General features: G+C 46.1%; 2 protein-coding genes and 1 long non-coding RNA gene across 5 annotated transcripts; 2 read left to right on the forward strand and 1 right to left on the reverse strand.

The window, feature by feature from the left end:
• Positions 1-273: 273 nt before the first annotated feature.
• On the forward strand, positions 274-8,150 carry LOC308469857 (uncharacterized protein). Of its 2 annotated transcripts, none has more exons than XM_080992897.1 (3): positions 274-780; positions 2,036-2,113; positions 2,987-8,150. In XM_080992897.1, the coding sequence occupies exon 3, from the start codon at positions 3,165-3,167 to the stop codon at positions 4,500-4,502; it is 1,338 nt and encodes a 445-aa protein (XP_080849023.1). In that variant the 5' UTR covers positions 274-780; positions 2,036-2,113; positions 2,987-3,164; the 3' UTR covers positions 4,503-8,150. The 2 variants fall into 2 exon arrangements, with proteins under 2 accessions (XP_080849023.1, XP_080849024.1); XM_080992898.1 differs by having other exon boundaries at positions 274-740.
• A 1,255-nt stretch (positions 8,151-9,405) lies between these two features.
• LOC308470017 (uncharacterized protein) lies at positions 9,406-15,666 on the forward strand. The gene is made up of 3 exons (XM_080993229.1): positions 9,406-12,062; positions 12,192-12,318; positions 14,411-15,666. Exons 1-3 carry the CDS (start codon positions 11,988-11,990, stop codon positions 15,103-15,105), a joined length of 897 nt encoding a protein of 298 aa, XP_080849355.1. The 5' UTR covers positions 9,406-11,987; the 3' UTR covers positions 15,106-15,666.
• Positions 15,667-16,613: 947 nt separating this feature from the next.
• Positions 16,614-17,652, reverse strand: LOC308470223. 2 transcript variants are annotated; one of them, XR_013982275.1, is made up of 2 exons: positions 17,569-17,652; positions 16,614-17,038 (listed from the first exon to the last, which is right to left on the reverse strand). It is a non-coding gene; the product is annotated as an uncharacterized lncRNA (long non-coding RNA). The 2 variants fall into 2 exon arrangements; XR_013982276.1 differs by having other exon boundaries at positions 17,427-17,577.
• Between the last annotated feature and the right edge of the window lie 47 nt (positions 17,653-17,699).

A 17,699-nucleotide genomic window follows, 5' to 3' on the forward strand; every position in this document is an offset into this window, starting at 1 on the left:
AATAAAAACTATAAATAAAGGTCTATGTGAAAGCAAAACGTGTAACTAGCTATCTTTCTATGGGGCGGCCCCACAGGAAGGAAAGAAGCTCGGAAGGCGGCCATTGTCGGGAAAAGGCTGAGGGACACTGGGCTCCATGACCTTCGGGGCGGGGGGGTCCTTTCCCACTACATTCCTAGGACTCTGCTTACAGGGAGCAATCTCCTGCCTCTCCCCCCTCCCCTGGGTCAATGAACTCGCTTCCTAGAGAGGCAGGAAGTGACGAAAGAGGGCGGGAGGGGGTCAGTTGGACAGCCTGCCCCCTCTTTAAATTGCAGTAAAGGGAATCGGAAACGTGAACAAGGGAGGCCAAATTAAGATGCTGCATGTGGGAAGGTGGTGGTGAGAGCGAGGAGGGGGAAGAAAAGGACAAAGGGACTTCACCCCCCAGAAGGGGCCTTTCCTGGGACCCTTCGGCTGGCGAAAACCAAGGCCCCCCCAACAAGCGCCCCTCAGGACGCGTCGCCGTTTCCCCCTGGCAGGAATCCCTCGAGGCGCTGCTGGCTGCGCGCGTGTGGCGAGACGCGCTTCTTTTGGCTGGAGAGAAGGAGAGTGCATGGAATGGGTTAAGGAAGCGAGAGAGCCGAGATGCCTAGAGAGGCCTGGGAAGAGACCCCTCCCTCCCCTACTGCCGTCTCTTACCTCCTCCTCCCCGCCCCGCCCCCCCCCGCTCGTCTTGGGAGGCTCCTCCGGATGGAGAGGTCGGTGCGCTCGAGGGAGATTCTGCGCGCAGGGCGAGGGGTGAGCCGTGCCAAGGGGGTCTCTGGGCGCAGGAGAGACTGGGGACGGAGGGGGCAGAGGAACATGGGGAGGAAGGAGGGAAGCATCCCTGGGGGAGGAAAGCCCCGTCCAGCATTGGCAAAGGGGTGCAGAGACAGAAAGAGACGCTGCCCTTTGGAAGGGAGGTCTCCCACTTGGGCGCTGGCGGGGGAATCTCCGGAGACGCTGCCTTGGCTTTTCCCTCCTGCCCAGAAATCTGCTTTGGAGAGAGGGGTCCCTGAAAATGGGAGGGGGTCCAATTCCCCACCCTCCCCTCCTTCCTGGAAGCTGGACTCCTTCCTCCATCCCCCAGGCCAGCTGCTGCTAGGGGCTTCAGAAGGTTTACACCTTCTGAAGCATTACATTACACCAAGCAGCATTACACCAAGCCAGGCCATTGGTCCAGCTGGAGAGGAGAGGAAAGGGCAGGAAGTTCTTGAGAGGAAGGAGAGAGGGTTGTCCAGAGCGGGTCTTTCCTTCTGGTATCCTCTTCCAGGAAGGACCAGAAAAAACCCGTCTGCCTCTCCCAGGGTTTCAGTTCTAAGCCTTAGTTCCACTGCATGGTTAATTGAGGGGATAATGTGGTCCACTACTCAAAAAAATATGGCTGGAGGTGCTATGGAAATTCTTTCAGGATTTGTATATAATAGACATATGGACAGCCTTTCTGTATCTTTCTATATGTCAAAGGGAGTTACAAGCTGAGACACAATCCATCAGCACCCAAAGACAGTGAATGCGTGCACCTTCACTGTCTGGGGTGCTTTAAGGGCAATGTGTCAGTTATCACGATAGACAATGCCTGTGACTGGAGGCTTTACACACAGACAGGTGCAGATGTAGATCAATTATTGCCCTTATTACTGGCGAGGTGTGTGACATTCCCATATCTACAAACACTGTGTGAGAGAGAAAGGGAGTGGGTGGGATCATTTTTTATAGCAATGCTGAAATTTTGTCTGTAACATTTGATGAACTGATATTGTGGTACGATTTCCAAAACAACTTTGCAAAACCCACAAAGAAACACACAGGTTAATGGTGGCGTGAGCTTTCCTGGCCCGCAATCTGCAGCATTCTCCTGCTGTCCACAAAGGTTTAGGCCATTATAGGTTTATTCGCCTCCAATGGGCCACCAGAAACTTTGTTGTTTTTGCTTCAAAAGATAAATGTTCCTGAAGACTTTGACAGTCACATATGACATAAACGGCACGTCTCTCTTATTTGTTCCACACAGGAGAGACTCTGACTCACAAGTCTAAGCACATCTTGCTAGAAAAAGAAAAACACAGAAATGTGAAGGGGAGATTGAGAGGTAAGCCCTTTGAGTATGCAGTGAGACATTTCACTACGTTTGTTGCTGTTGTTTAGTCGTTTAGTCGTGTCCGACTCTTTGGGACCCCATGGACCAGAGCACGCCAGGCACTTCTGTCTTCCACTGCCTCCAGCAATTTGGTCAGACTCACTACGTTAAAACATATAAAAAGCCCTGTTGGATCGAGAAGATGACCCACTTTTGGCTTGTCTTCTGCAATTTCACCCATTTACCCATGTTTCTGTGGAGAGGCATTGCCTCCAGTCCGCCCTTCCCTGCCCATTGCTAGGCAGGTTGTAGGCAGAGATACCTTTTTCTTTCTTTTTTACCTTTACGCAGAGATAACTACGTCCCACTCTTCCTCTCCATTCCACCAAATTCCCAGTATTAACCACTATATCAATTCTCATGTCTTTGGGATTTAAGGGAACGGGAAGATTGCTACTGAAATTCAGGGGTTCCTGTAGTCCATGATTACGATTGATTGAATTTGTTAGTCCCTTTAGTTTACCAGGTCAACCCAAAGAAACTTGCAACCAAACATTTTAGTGATTAGGACAAAAATGTCATTGGGAATTCTGAACCGGAGAAATAAAGAGCAGGATTATGGGGAGAGAGAAGCTCCCTTTCCAGTGAGGAACCTCTGTATTTAAATTGGCAATTCAAGAGAACCAGTGTATCTAGGATCATGCTGCATTATTAACGATACTTGATCATGATTAAAAGTTGATGATGCATTACTATTATCTGACTTTATTTCATTTCCTAAAAAATAGGAACAAAGAAAAAGGAAGAGTGTAGGAGATGTTAAATTAAGAGAAGGTACCAAAGGCACTTGATGTGTGTTATATTCCTTTGTTCTCTTCTTTACAGGATTTCCTTTCCCCCTACTCGGAAGCAAGTGATAGAAAGGACAGTCAGAGCAATCTGTACTTTCATTAGGAATCATGAATAAACCATTTCAATATATGGAATAAACAATGTGATTCAGTCAGTGAACACACTTAGTTCACATCAATGAACTGAAACTGTGGAGATACCACTTAAAGGTATGGATTGTGGCAAGGACATCTGTGGGAGTGGTACTCCTACAAAGCATCAAGGAACTCACACAGGGGAAAAACCATTTAAATGCATGGAGTGTGGAACATGCTTCCGTCATAGACAATCGCTAAGAAGGCATCAATGTATTCATACAGGGGAGAAACCATATAAATGTTTTGAGTGTGGAAAATGCTTCACACAGAGTGGAAACCTCTGTATACATATGCGAACTCACACGGGGGAGAAACCATTTAAATGTATGGAGTGTGGAAAGAGCTTCCTTTTGAGTAATCAACTTAATGCACATCATCAAACTCACACGGGTGAGAAACCATTCAGATGTATGGAGTGCGGAAAGAGCTTCTCTCAGAGTGGACAGCTTAAAAGACATCAGCAAAGTCACACAGGGGAAAAACCATTTAAATGCATAGAGTGTGGGAAGTTCTTCATCGATAGTGGAACACTTAGAAAACATCAATGGACTCACACAGGGGGAAAACCATTTAAATGCATAGAGTGTGGAAAGAGCTTCATCGATCGTGGAACACTTAGAAAACATCAACGAACTCACACAGGGCAGAAACCATTTGAATGCATGGAGTGTGGAACATGCTTCCGTCATAGAGAATCACTAATAATGCATCAATGTACTCATACAGGGGAGAAACCATATAAATGTTTTGAGTGTGGGAAATGCTTCACACAGAGTGGAAACCTCTGTATACATATGCGAACTCACACGGGGGAGAAACCATTTAAATGTATGGAGTGTGGAACGAGCTTCCTTTTGAGTAATCACCTTAATGCACATCATCAAACTCACACTGGTGGGAAACCATTCAGATGTATGGAGTGCGGAAAAAGCTTCTCTCAGAGTGGACAGCTTAAAACACATCAGCGAACTCACACAGGGGAAAAACCATTTAAATGCATAGAGTGTGGAAAGAGCTTCAGTGAGAGTGGAACACTTAGAAAACATCAACGGACTCACACAGGGGGAAAACCATTTAAATGCATAGAGTGTGGAAAGAGCTTCTCTCAGAGTGTACACCTTAAAAACCATCAACGAACTCACACAGGGCAGAAACCATTTAAATGCATAGAATGTGGAAAGAGCTTCAGAGTTCATGGAACGCTTAGAAGACATAATCAAATTCACACAGGGGAAAAACCATTTAAATGCATGGAGTGTGGAAAATGCTTCAGTCAGAGTGGAAGCCTTAATGCACATCTACAAATTCACACAGGGGAGAAACCTTTTAAATGCATGGATTGTGGGGGAAGCTTCACTAGAAGTGGAACGCTTAGAAGACATCAGCAAACTCACAGGGGAAAAACAATTTAAATGTATGTTTGGTTGCAGAATAAATCCAGGCATATCTGGAGGATATGGACCATTTGGACTGCATTTCTTCCAGTTGAGTGTCAGGCCCTGCCATCAGACTGAGACCGCCTTGTTGGCACTGGTTGATTATTTCTGGCAGGCGAGGGACAAAGGTAAAAGCTGTTTCCTGGTTCTGCTGGATCTCTCTGTTTCTTTTAATGCCATTGACCACGGTATCCGGTTACCGATTTGTGATAAAAATATATACCTTACCCAATTACCCAAGAGTAAAGCTTTACTGGTCAGGTTGGCAACCGTTGAACCACGAGTATTATTTACAAACTCCTCCAGTCATCGTGCGCACAAAGTCCCCACACCTCCACCTCTTGGCTTGACCTCTCAGAAGTCAAGATAGAGTGATCTGAATTAACCCAGAAAGCGCCACCTCATTTCCCCAATGCCACCTCTGCTTTGTGAAATACATTCCCAATAAAATGACATTGTAAATATTAACATAGCCTCATGGACGGTCTAGGAGGGTTGGGAGTTAGGGGCAGGGTAATGCAGTGGTTCCACTCCTTCCTCCTAGGCCGTGCGCAGAAAGTGGTGTTGGGGGTTTAGCATTTCAGAGCTTTGTAAAAAAAACTTCCGGGTTGGCGCCTCCGGCAATGGCGGAGCTCCTCCGATCGGGAGGAACTTGCTCCGTGAAAAGCAGGGTCTGACCGCCATGGCGAAGGCGGAGACCCATTGAAATCACAAGCGGGAGAAGCTTGTGAACCTGGCATTCGGCTGGCACCTTTGCGCCTCCCCTACTCACGGGGAAACCCTGTTTTGGGGATCCGGAGCGACGTGGGGTGAGTGGCGCGGTGCTTCGAATTGACTGCTTCTTTCACGGAGTGAAGCCGCATTGCTGTTGCCGGAGAGCGCCTACTTTTTCCTGTGGACAATTGGACTTTAAACAACTACCCGTGAGTAGAACGGAAAATTGGATCCTTAAATACCTTAATTTGGCACCGAAACAGGAAGGTCTTAAACAGGAAGTCCGCCTTCCTCTTTTGTAAATAGATTGAAGCAAAGACGTTACAAGCTAAAGTCTTGGAAAGCCTTTGGCAAAGGATTAAATTTCCATCGGTTAAAATTACAAAAAAACCCTTGGAAGCAGGAGAAGAGGGGGGAAATTTTGGACCTAGCGAGCCTGCAGGAGAGAGTGAAAAATCAAATTACCACTGCTCTGAACCTGGAAAAGGGCTGCCAGAAAGAGTGACGTTTTGGGAGAGTGCATTGACTGCAAACAGAATGTATTTGACAGCTAGTTAAATAAGAGAAAGATACTTTCCATTGTCCTCTTCTGCATTTAAAAAGGAGGAAAAGTAACTGAAAATTGAAACTATCTTTATGGCTTGAGTTGTGTTTGAAAGGATTGATACAAGTGGAGATTGTTTCCCTCTAGAGGGAGCTTTTGAAACTGTTACAGGAGTGTAACTGGGGAATCTCCAGCTGCAAGATAAGAAATTGTGAGAACCAGAGATTGACCTTGGACCATTTAAAAATGTTGACAGGAGAAGCCATAGTGACTGTATTATGCAAGATAAGCTATTCGCTGGAACAGCTTCATAAGAAGACGGATGACATGGCTTTTAAAATAGACAACTTGGGACAAAAAGCGATTAATATGGGACAAAAAGTGAGCACCAACACAGAAATAATTCAGGACTTGGTACAGGAATCTACTTTGGCAGGACAAATTGTGGAGGAGAAGGAGAAAGCTGTTGTTGTTGAGCCTAAATTAATACAAGCGGGATCTTCAGTCTTACAGAAGAAAATTGAGGACTACAAGTTGAGGCCTTCTATGATCGAATCTAGAAAAAGTCAGATTCTGAGGATCGGATCCCGGCCTGGACTGAAGAAGGAAAGTTGGAAAGATACCTCTATGCAGGGATTAACTGACTTCTGGGACATGGACTTGGGTCTGGAGGAGATTGAAGTTCTGGGGGCCTTTGGATTTGGAGGAATCTTGAAACATGTCCTGAAACACTTTATGTATCTTAGCTTCAACTATGGAAATTTGGCTGATCTGTCCAGAAGGAATAAAAGTATTGTCAGGTTGGAGTCTTCCAGAGATCTGTTCTTTAGAACTAAAGAATATGAAGAAGACCTGCAGAAGAGACCTGGAAAAGAGTTAAGAGCCTCGGACATAAGATCTCCAGGTTGATGGACTATATGGAATTGACGGAAAGGACTGGCAGAATCCGAAACCAGGGAGAGGAGATGGTGGAAGAAGATTGGAAAATTTAAAGTTTATATATAGGAATACTGTAAAATTAATGAGTGATAGAAAAATGGTGGAATGAAATTTTATGGCCTTAGCAGAAATGTAATAAGGAGTTAAGCATATATAAGTATTTTAGTTTTAATGGAAAATAAGGTTAAAAATATGTTGAGATATTTATAATATGATAGAAAATAGAGAAAGATGGAAAGGATTTGCTGAAACAATTAATAGAAGTGGAATACAAAAAGGGAGGTGAGAGGAGGTCGAGGAAACAAGGGAATGAAAGATAGAGTATGGAAAAGGTGTGATGTATGTTTTTAAATTGTTTTTGTTTTGTTTTATTTAGGGTTAGGGTTAGGATTTTGTTTAGTTTAGTTTAATGTGTTTAGTTTAATGTGTTTAGGTTGTGTTTTGTATTGTTTATATATTGTATTGTATTGCTTTTTTCTCTTTTGTTTCTTTTTTCTCTTGTCTTCTTTTCTTTCCTTTTCCTTTTCTGTAATTTTTAAAAGTAATATTATTTAAAAAATAATAATAATAAAGAGCATTTCAGAGCTTTGCATGCTCTGTTCACAGCCCACCTCTTTCTCTCCAGGACGTCTTCCAGGCTCTGAATTCTTCCTTGGCTGCTTTGGGAATTTCATCCATGTCCCATGAGCCAGCCAGCTGGGGTTGGGGGGCTCTCCTGGCTGTGGGCAGCTTGGTGGGACTTTATTTATTCGCTTTTGCAAATAAAAGCCAGGATTATTTGCATATAAATGCTTTTGCAAATAAAGGCCAGGAATGTCTTCACTGACTGGCAGCAGCAACCTGGGATTTCATAACAAGGGTTTCTCCCAGATGCCGGGGGGGGGGGTCAACCTGGGACCTTTTTCTTGCATGCAAGGCAGATAGAATAACAGAATTATATTTAGTTAATTTATGTATTTCATAAATTCAATCACTGCTTGATTGCAAAACCCTAAAAGTGGTTAAAAGTAAAATGAAACTAAAAGATCGAGGAAAAGTAACCAGCATGCAGTCCAATCCTTTTCTGAGAACAGCAGTGTCAATGCCTATGATTTCAGAATCACAGCTGAACAATCCCCAAGAAATGAAAATGGAAGTTGACAACAGGACAAGAAAAATGGATTCTTTGCACCCTAATGATTGCCAAGAGGCTGATACTGATGAACTAACTGGAAGAATAAAAACATGACAACACGAAAGACAATGCAACACATGAACGGATTGCCTATAGACGCAGACTCTGTTTGGACATATATATTGATATTTGGAATGAATTCATACTAAATGTAGTGGGATATTCGTAGCCATGTATGCATTAGGATAGTAACATCACTTATAGCTATATAGTAATGAATAGAAATGAAATTTAAGTAAAGTAAATAACAACACCTTGTCATTCTTGGCTACATGGAGGGCGAAGTGTTCAGCTAAGACATTATCTCTGGTGGCAGCAGGAATAAAGGGGGTGTTTAGTGGGACGCGGTTGGCGTTAGTGGTGTTTAGTGGGATGTGGGTGGCGCTGTGGGTTAAACCGATCATAAGGGCTTGCCGATCATAAGGTCGGCAGTTCGAATCCCCACGACAGGGTGAGCTCTCATTGCTTGGTCCCTGCTCCTGCTGACTTAGCAGTTTGAAAGCACATCAAAGTGCAAGTAGATAAATAGGTACTGCTCTGGCGGGAAGGTAAACAGTGTTTTCGTGCACTGCTCTGGTTCGCCAGAAGCGGCTTTGTCAAGCTGGCCACATGACCCGGAAGCTGTACGCCAGCTCCCTCGGCCAATAAAGCGAGATGAGCGCCGCAACCCCAGAGTCGGCCACGACTGGACCTAATGGTCAGGGGTCCCTTTACCTTTAGTGGGAGAACCAGGAAAGACTCAACTCCTCTCTGCATGTTTTGCAGGGCATGAGAAGGTGGCACAGGGGACTGTGGGAGCATCTTGAATCAAGCAGGCGTGTGACAAGAGTGTGCAAAATGCTTCACAGTAAGCTCATTGCTAATTTCCCCCAAAATGACACCCATGGGGAGAAACCATACGGGGATGTACAATGTGGGGAAAGGTTCGGTCCGGCTCCTGAAATCAGAGCACTAAAGCAGCTTTTCCCAATAGGTAGTCTGCCTACTCCAGGGAACCTTCCCCCCCCCCCCCCAGGGGGTCCGCAGCACCATTCACACAACAGAAACTATGGAAGAGACAGGGGAAATTTCATATGTGTGGCTCCATGGCAACCTTTAGGATTGAACAGGATTTTTACTCAGAAGTCAGGCCCACCCAATTCAATGGAGTAGATCAGCGTTTCTAAAGGGGGGGGGCGCATATGGATATTCCAAGGGGGTTACAGAGGAACATGATATTCCAATGGGGGGGGCAGGGCATGAGACTCGGGGGCCACATAGGGAAGTGAGAAGCGAAGAAAAGAAAGCAAAGAAGTGCTCGTGCTTAAATAAAAGCTACAAATAAAACATGGTCTGTTCACAAGGAAAATATTTAAATAGCTACCTTTCTCGGCCAATGAACTCCTAGAGAGGCAGGAAGTGACGGAGCAGGGCGGGGTGGGGGGGGTAGAGGCAATGTTGAAGGGGGTGGGGTCTCCATGCACACCCCCGGAAGAGAAGGAGGTCTGCAAAGGAGGAGGGGAAAGGTGCAACATTTCAGGGGAAGGGGAGATTTGGGGTGCAGGGAGGGAGAAGAATTTGCTTTTCCTGCCCCTGAATCTACAAAGGGGGGAGGGGGGTGAAAGCAAGGAAGGGCTCCCCCTTTTCCCTCTGGGAATCAGGAGAGGCGATCTGCAATCGGCTGCAAGGGGGCGGGTCCCTCTACCTCAAACAAGGTTTGCATTGCAGGATGAACCCCAGAATCCTAATCTGCCGCCTCCTGCCTCAGTCGGGATCATGAAACCATAGGAGCCAACTCATAGGGGTCCGAGGGGTCTTCTCCCTTCCCCATAAGATATTTGCGGGTGCTGCCCCCAATATTTTATTCAAGTTGGCATCCCTGTATGGCGATGGGGAGATATATGGAGGGTGGGAGGGAGTCTAACTTGGTGCAGGGGAAGCAGCTGGAGAACAGAGTCGCCTGTGGATTGGGAGAGAGGGGGGAGATTTCGAATTGGGTGCGGGGGTGAGAGATGGACAATGTCAAGGGAAAATCGGCCTTCGGAGCTTCCTGAGTAAGAAAGAGGCTTATGTGAGAAGGAAGGAGGAGGACCCCCCAGCTCCCCTTTCAGAAATCCTAGTCTGGCCGGCTGAGGTTGCTTTGGCACAAAGGAAAGAGCCTTGTTGGGTTTCCCATGTTGGGGGGTGCAGTTGGGAAGGGGTTGCTGTGCTGCTTTTGTGCCCCAAAACTGGAGGGACGATGCACATTTTCCATTTCCTGAAGCATGAAAAAGCACATTGTCAGTTTCCCTCCTGCTTGGCAAGGGAAATGGTCCCATGGATGGCAGGATTTGAAACTAATCCATGTCTCAGAAGCCTGCCAGGTCTTAGGAGGTCTCAGGAGCTTTAAAAAGCTTGACGGCAAAGACTGGAGGAATTAAATAAATGACCCCCCCCCTCCCCAGCTGGACTTGGAGGAAAGAGGAGGGGGGATGAGTTTTGGATGCTGTTTCTTTCCAAAAAGAGGCTTCTCCAGATATCCTCTTGGGACTTTGTCGGGAAGGAGAATCAAAGCTCCCAGGGGTGGGAGATCTGGCCTGCCTTGCAGGATTGGCCCAGCGCAGAGGTGCTGAGGGACTTTCTCTGCCGGTGCTGCCAGCCTCGCTCCTGCCTGGCCTCGTCCCCATCCAGGTTGCCAGGAGGGTCTTCTAACACTATAGGTCTTCTAAAGCCCACCACCTGGGCAATGCTCACACCAGAACCCTGCAAGGTGGGCCAGGATTACTGCCAGTTTAGTGTTTGGAACAGGGGTTGAGACCATTATCCAGCCTGAGGGCCATATTCGCTCCTGAGCACCCTTCCAGGGGCCACTTTCCATGGATGGGCAGGACAGAGGACAGAGTTGGTGGGGCTATGGGGCTGACTCTGAGCTTTGTCCAGGAGCTGCCTGCCTTCCAGGGATTTTTCCCAGCCCCACAAAAAAAACCTCAGGAGGCAGCTGGGAAGCCTTGGAAAGAGGGTGTGGTGCTGGGGAAATTCCTGAGGGCCAGAGAGAGAGACAGAAAGGATTTGAGGGCCAATTTACCCCTGGGTCTGAGGTTTCTCACCCTGCAGTTCGGGTGCTGGGCTTCCACCAGGGAGACCCAGTCTCCCATCCCCCTGCTCAGGAGGGATGCCCTGTGCCCAGTTTGGACCCCCTGATTATTTCTCCTCCTGTCCTTCCTCCCAGTGTAGGGAAGATAAAAGGGACACACACACACACACACACACACACACACACACAGACACAGGTTCCTAAGAGGAAGGACTAGGGGGCCATAAGCCACAGAACTTCATATCTCTGTCCCCTAAACTACAGTCCATGTTAGCGCATGGAGTGCTCTAAATATTTCCATCTACTCTTCCTGGATGGCTGTTCGAGGGAAAGGAAACGCGAGGTCTGCAGAGGTACTGACCATAATGCTTTCTGCGAAGCTTCATTAAGAGTTTGGGATTTGATCCTAGAACTTTACAAACCAAACTGAAGGTTCCCTAAAGACTGAGGCAGCTTATATTATTATAAAGTTCCTGTAGAAAGGATTACATCCTTCCAGTTCACTGCCTTTGTAATGAGTATTAGTTTTTGAGTATTGATATTTGTACAGTGGTACCTTGGGTTACAGACGCTTCAGGTTACAGACTCCACTAACGCAGAAATAGTACCTCTGGTTAAGAACTTTGCTTCAGGATGACAACAGAAATCGTGCAACAGCGGTGTAGTGGCAGCAGGCTGCCCATTAACTAATGTGGTACCTCAGGTTAAGAACAGTTTCAGGTTAAGAACGGACCTCCGGAACAAATTAAGTTCTTAACCCGAGGTACCACTGTAATTTGTAACAGGTATGCTATCTGTGTAAATGTTTCCCACCCTAATTAAATCCATCTTTCTGTGAACTGCCCTGAGACCTCCAGGTATAGGGCGGTATATAAATTCAATTAATAACAATTATTATTATTATTATTTTGTCTTCATTGTTCTCCTAAAACGGCTGCTCCCTGCATTGAAGTGCATCGTGGCAACAGCTGAGAGAGTCCTGGAAGTGGCCCTGTTTCCGCCTCCTCCTCCTCCTCCGTCCTTTCCACTGGCAGCGCAATGGCCTCCGAGACCCCCTCTGAACGGCCTCTTCTCAGAGGTGGAGTGGAAAGAGGAGCCAGGCAGCTTCCTCAGGTAGGGAAAGAGCAACGGGAGCAGGGAGGAGGGAAGAGGCACAGATGGGACCACCCAGCCTCCCTCTGTGTTGAGTGGGGATGATGGGGATCTAAGAGAAGCTCTGTTTTCTTCCTCTTCTTCTTCCAGGCCCTCTTGACCTTTGATGAGGTGGCTGTGTTTTTCACGGAGGAGGAGTGGGCTCTGCTGGATCCTGGCCAACAAGCTCTGCACACGGAAGTCATGCAGGAGAATTATGAGATGGTGGCCTCTCTAGGTAAGGGCAGATTTGTCTTGGCTGCTAGACATTGAAAGGGTGAATCTCCTGTTTGAGCCATTTCGTGCCGTGTCTTCTTCTTTGGTGAATCCTTGTAGCCGAATAAGATTGTCTTCCATGAACATGGTCTTAACAGTATGTCCGTGACTGTAGAGTCCAATTCTGGATGTACACATTATTCCACAGTGGGGACATAGGTTTCCAGGCAGGAGTTAATTACAGTGAGGGTTTGCCAAATGTACTTTCCTCTTAGCTTGTTTCTCCCTTTCATCCAGTGTGGTGTAGTGGTTAAAAGCAGTGGACTCATAATCTGGTGAACCGGGTTCGTGTCTCCGCACCTCCACATGCAGCTGCTGGGTGACCTTGAACTAGTCACACTTCTTTGAAGTCTCTCAGCCTCACTCACCTCACAGAGTGTTGTGGGGGAGGAAGGGAAAGGAGAATGTTAGCCACTTTGAGACTCCTTTGGGTAGTGATAAAGTGGGATATCAAATCCAAACTCTTCTTCTTCTTCCTGAGTTTGTACTTCTTCAAAGTCCATGGCGCCTTGGTAATGACTATTCTGCAATTGGATGATGATGATAATTTATTCATTTCCCGCTCATCTGCCCGGGTTTCCCCAACCACTCTGGGCAGCTTCTAACAAAATATTAAAAATAGAATCAAACATTAAAAACTTCCCTAAACAGGGCTGCCTTCAGATGACTTCTAAAAGTCAGATAGTTGTTTATTTCCTTGACATCTGATGGGAGGGTGTTCGACCAGGCGGGTATTGCTACTGAGAAGGCCCTCTGCCTGGTTCCCTGTAACCTCACATCTCACAGTGAGGGAGCACTCGCAGGCCAGTGTTTCCCATTTTCCTTTGCTTATACTGCATTTTTAAGATTTGCCTTGGGAGCATCTTTAAACCTCTTTTGTTGTCCACCACTATATCAATTTCCATTCTTAAATTGGGAATAGAGTGGTTGCTTTGGAAGACGATAATCAGGCATCTGAACAACATGACCAGTCCAACGAAGTTGATGTTGAAGATTGTACTTTATAGCAACACTATACTTTTGTCAGTAGGTAACTCTTCATAAGCTGATATTGTGGAATGAATTCACAAAAAACCCTATGTATAATATACAAAGAAGGGCCCATCTTCTCCAGCATCCTGGTGCAGGTTTAGGTGATGTGTGTTAGAATGCCTACTGCGAGATTGCAGTCATGGGATTGTTGTCTATCACATGATGGTATATGTTTTGACTCCACAGAGTGGGAAGTGACAGAGACAGAATGTTTGTGTTACTGTGTTCCGTGAAGTGGGACTATTGTCCTTTGTTCTTTTTCTCTTTGCCGTCTGATGCTAGAGAGAGAAGGAGCCATGTTGCAGTGCTCCGTGTGTGTTTATATGTAAATAAAGTAGATTAGCCAACATACTGAGTTGCTGGGTTTCTGTCACAAGCGGCGCAAACTCTGTGGATCTCGAAGTGTGCCGGTGTCAGTTGGCATCGGTCGCTGTGATATTCGGGCTGAAGAAAGCTTACGAAGCTCCCGAACAATCAACCAGGAGGGAGAGAACATGCCAGTCAGGCATGTGTCTCTGGCAGGGTCCTACTCAAGTGTAGGCTGAACTCCTGACAATGCGTACAGCTGGTTGGAATGTATCAGCGAGATATTACAGATCAGGGAGGAAGGAGAAAACTGAATACAGAGGCGTAGCATTTTCACAGGAGGAGGAAGATGGAAAAAGTGTGTCCCTTCAGATGTTGCTGCACTACAACTCCTGCCATCCCTGGTCATTGGCCATCTTTACTTGGGTTGATGCTACTTAGAGTCCAACCACATCTTGAGGGCCATAGATGCCTCATCTCAGCATAGAAGGTTTCTCTTGGTGCTCAGTGTTACATGGGATTTGAACTGCATACTAAGAGTTCTGGAGATTATTTTCAGATTTCCTTTCCTAAAAATGTGGTGCATGGGAGAGGGAGGAATACTGGACTTGTTAAAATAAGAGAAAGTGCTGATTGGTCTTGCTGTGTGTTAATATCTCTAATATTTTCTTCCTTGAATACCTAACAATATTTTCTTTTCCCCAACTTTCAACCAGGTGATGGAGAAGACAATCAGAATTATGAGGGGCCATCTGTGAAGTACTTCATTGTGAGTGAACACCATAGCACACATCTACAAACTAACACAGGGGATAAAACTTTTAAATGTATGGAGTGTGGAAAGAGCTTCAGTCATAGTGGAAACCTTACCAAACATCTACGAATTCACACAGGGGAGAAACCATTTAGGTGTACGGAGTGTGGAAAGAGCTTCAGTCAGAATGGAACACTTATTGTACATCTACGAACTCACACAGGGGAGAAACCGTTTAGATGTATGGAGTGTGGAAAGAGCTTCAAGCAGAATGGAAACCTTACCCAACATCAACGAACTCACACAGGGGAGAAACCCTTTAGATGTATGGAGTGTGGAAAGAGCTTCATTCAGATTGGAAACCTTAAATACCATCAACGAACTCATACAGGTGAGAAACCTTTTAAATGTATGGAGTGTGGGGAGGGTTTCAGTGAAGGTGGAAAACTTACAAGACATCACCAAACTCACACTGGGGAGAAACCCTTTAGTTGTACGGAGTGTGGAAAGAGCTTCAGTCACAATGGAACACTTATTGTACATCAACAAACTCACACAGGGGAGAAACCATATGAGTGTATGGATTGTGGAAAGTGCTTCAGTAGCAGTGTAACTCTTAGAAAACATCAACAATCTCACAGGGAAGCAACGGTTTAAATGTTAGGAGTGTGGAAAGTGTTTCAATTATAATGGAGTTCTTAATTAACAGCTACAGACTCTCACAGGGAAGAACCCATTCAGTTTTATAGAGTGTGCCAGGTTTTCCCCACAGAGTTCACTTTGTCTCTCATATCAACAAACTCTTATGTGGAAAATCCATTGTAAATGCATGGAGTGTGTTTTATGTTCTGGTGTTTGTATGGAATGTTGTACATATACGTATTAAAGCAATGAGGGTAGTGTCACATAATAGTAAGTTTAATGAAAGATATAATGTGCAGTTAGGAATGTGCAGACTGTGGCTCTGGTGTGCTCATTGTGAGTGAACATGTCTGAGAATCCGTTGATATTTGGTCTTTGTAAAGAGAATTGGGAATGCGGAGTTGTGAAAAGTGGAGCACGACAGTTGTGTTTAGGAAGCAGGATTGGCTCTGGAATCCTGGAACTGTAGAGTTGAAAGTGACTCCAAGGGTCTTCTAGTCCAATTCCCTGTTAAAAGAACAGCAGCATAAATCCCATTCTTATAATTGCAATAAAGGAACAATGAAAACTCAGAAAGACTGAAAAGTAATCCTTAAACCGTCCTACGTTGTTTATCTTTTAAAAATTCATTGTTTTACAATACCTTCTCATTCATGGCTACATGTCACGTTCGGGAGTTCCCCCCTCCCTTTTGGTAGCTCACCGATGAGAATTAATGAGCAGTTGGTAGATTTCTAGTCTTTTTATTACTGTATCATGTTGCTAGCACAAACAGGCTACTCCTCGCAAGGATAGCAGTTCTTACCCACATCCAACGGGATGTCCCTCCTTCCCAGCTTCTCCTTTGTTCTGATTGATGTATCACCCAGCTGCTTCCCTCCTTCCTGTTTCCTAGCTACTATCTCAAAGCTGGGTAGCTCCTGTCTCAACTGTGCAGCCTCTGAATCTGCCTGTCTCTCTGCATTGTGAAACTCTGGAAGAGCGGGGGGGGGGGGGGGGACTTCCCTCTCCTCTTCTGTTACAAGCTGATATTCCTGAAATTGCATTCCCCAGTCCTCCGATTCAGACCAGCCCCTGACACTAAACTGCAAAGTGGACAAAGTTCCATGGTGGCAGCCAGACTGAAAGAGGTGCTGAGGGGAGGAACCAATATGGGGAGGGAAGGTGGCACAGGGAAATGTGGGCATTGCCAGTGGTTTCAGGAGAGTCATTTCCCTGCGGAGAGAGGAATCTCTGTGCCCCCGTAATTGGCCCATCTTTCAGAAATCTGTAGAAAGAGCAGGCAGTATAGGAGGCTGAAAGTGGAGTTCACCTGGAGCTGCTCCTCCCTCTGCCGGCATTGAGCATTTGCCCATGACATGAAGCAGCCACAGCAGGTGCTGCAAGCTGCCCACAGTTGGACTTCACCCCCAAAGGCCCCCTCCTCCATCGCCTCCCGAGACAGACGGATGCCAACAGGGTCTCTCTGCCTGACGAGGATTTCACCTGGGACCTCCTGCATGCAAAGCATTGAATTTGAGACCTTTATTAAAACAACAATATTCATTTATTCAAAGTAAATACAGCTTTGTCCACTGCCATAATATCACAGAATGACCACTCCAGTCCTCAGTCCCACATCACGGTCATGTTGGCTCCCCCAACACCCTCAATAGGAGCCCAACTACCCATCTGCTTGGCTAGACAATTCCAATCATAATATCCCTTCCACAAATACCTCTGTGATGATGGTGGTGGTGGCATTAAAATATCCTGTTGTTCTTCAATCAAGGGAGAAAAAGGGAGACCAGATTGTGTCAAAGGTATCTTTTTTGGAGATACCTTTGATGAGACACTAATGGCATGTGAGGCGTTCTGACAGAGTAACAGTCCAGATGTTATTAATCCAAGCTTCTATTGCCCTTTTAGAGGTTTCCTTCCATCATGGGCAATAACTGTAGTCTAGCTGCTGTGAACAGAAAGGAAATTAATTCTTTAGATTGAAGCGTAGAATAAGGGGTCAAATATATAAATATGGAAGACAAGAGAAGGCAGTGGAAGACAGGAGTGCCTGGCGTGCTCTGGTCCATGGGGTCATGAAGAGTCCGACACAACTAAACAACAACAATGCTTATAATAAGATAAGTGCTGATTAAGGACTTTTGGATGTCTGATAAAAACCTCTTCCCCAGAAGACATGGACCATGGTACACCCCCACCAAACGCGAAAGTGGGAATCCGAGACCTTCTGCATGCAAAGCAAACGTTCTACCACTGAGCTGCACCCCCCCCCCCCCGAAAACATAACAAAGCCTAACTTTCTCCATCAGCTCCCTCTTTTTACAAAAGGCACGCACTGAAACGACACTGGACCACCATTTAGGATTGTCTTTAAGTTACTGCTCTAAACCCCTTTCCAGGAGGCGGCTTTTCAGAAATGCGCGCAGGGGGGTCGTCTTTCGCTGCCTCTGCAGGTAATCGAACCCATGAATTTCTCACTAAATAAACGGGAATGTAGAGCTTGCCGGCTGGGAAGGAAATTCATGTTTGCAAGGAGGGGGAGGCGGATCTCCTTCCCCTCCCCCTCCCTCTGGGTCAATGAGCTCCGCTTCCTAGAGAGGCAGGAAGTT

This window comes from Podarcis pityusensis, assembly GCF_964106645.2.
Source record: "Podarcis pityusensis genome assembly, chromosome: 2".
Taxonomy (NCBI): Eukaryota; Metazoa; Chordata; class Lepidosauria; order Squamata; family Lacertidae; genus Podarcis; species Podarcis pityusensis.

What these genes read in the sequence shown, in the direction of transcription:
- LOC308469857 (XM_080992897.1), top strand. Translation starts at nt 3,165, where the DNA reads ATGGATTGTGGCAAGGACATCTGTGGGAGTGGTACTCCTACAAAGCAT.
- LOC308470017 (XM_080993229.1), top strand. Translation starts at nt 11,988, where the DNA reads ATGGCCTCCGAGACCCCCTCTGAACGGCCTCTTCTCAGAGGTGGAGTG. An exon ending in GAGCCAGGCAGCTTCCTCAG is followed by an intron (nt 12,063 to 12,191) that starts GTAGGGAAAGAG and finishes TTCTTCTTCCAG; the next exon opens with GCCCTCTTGACCTTTGATGA. An exon ending in TGAGATGGTGGCCTCTCTAG is followed by an intron (nt 12,319 to 14,410) that starts GTAAGGGCAGAT and finishes ACTTTCAACCAG; the next exon opens with GTGATGGAGAAGACAATCAG.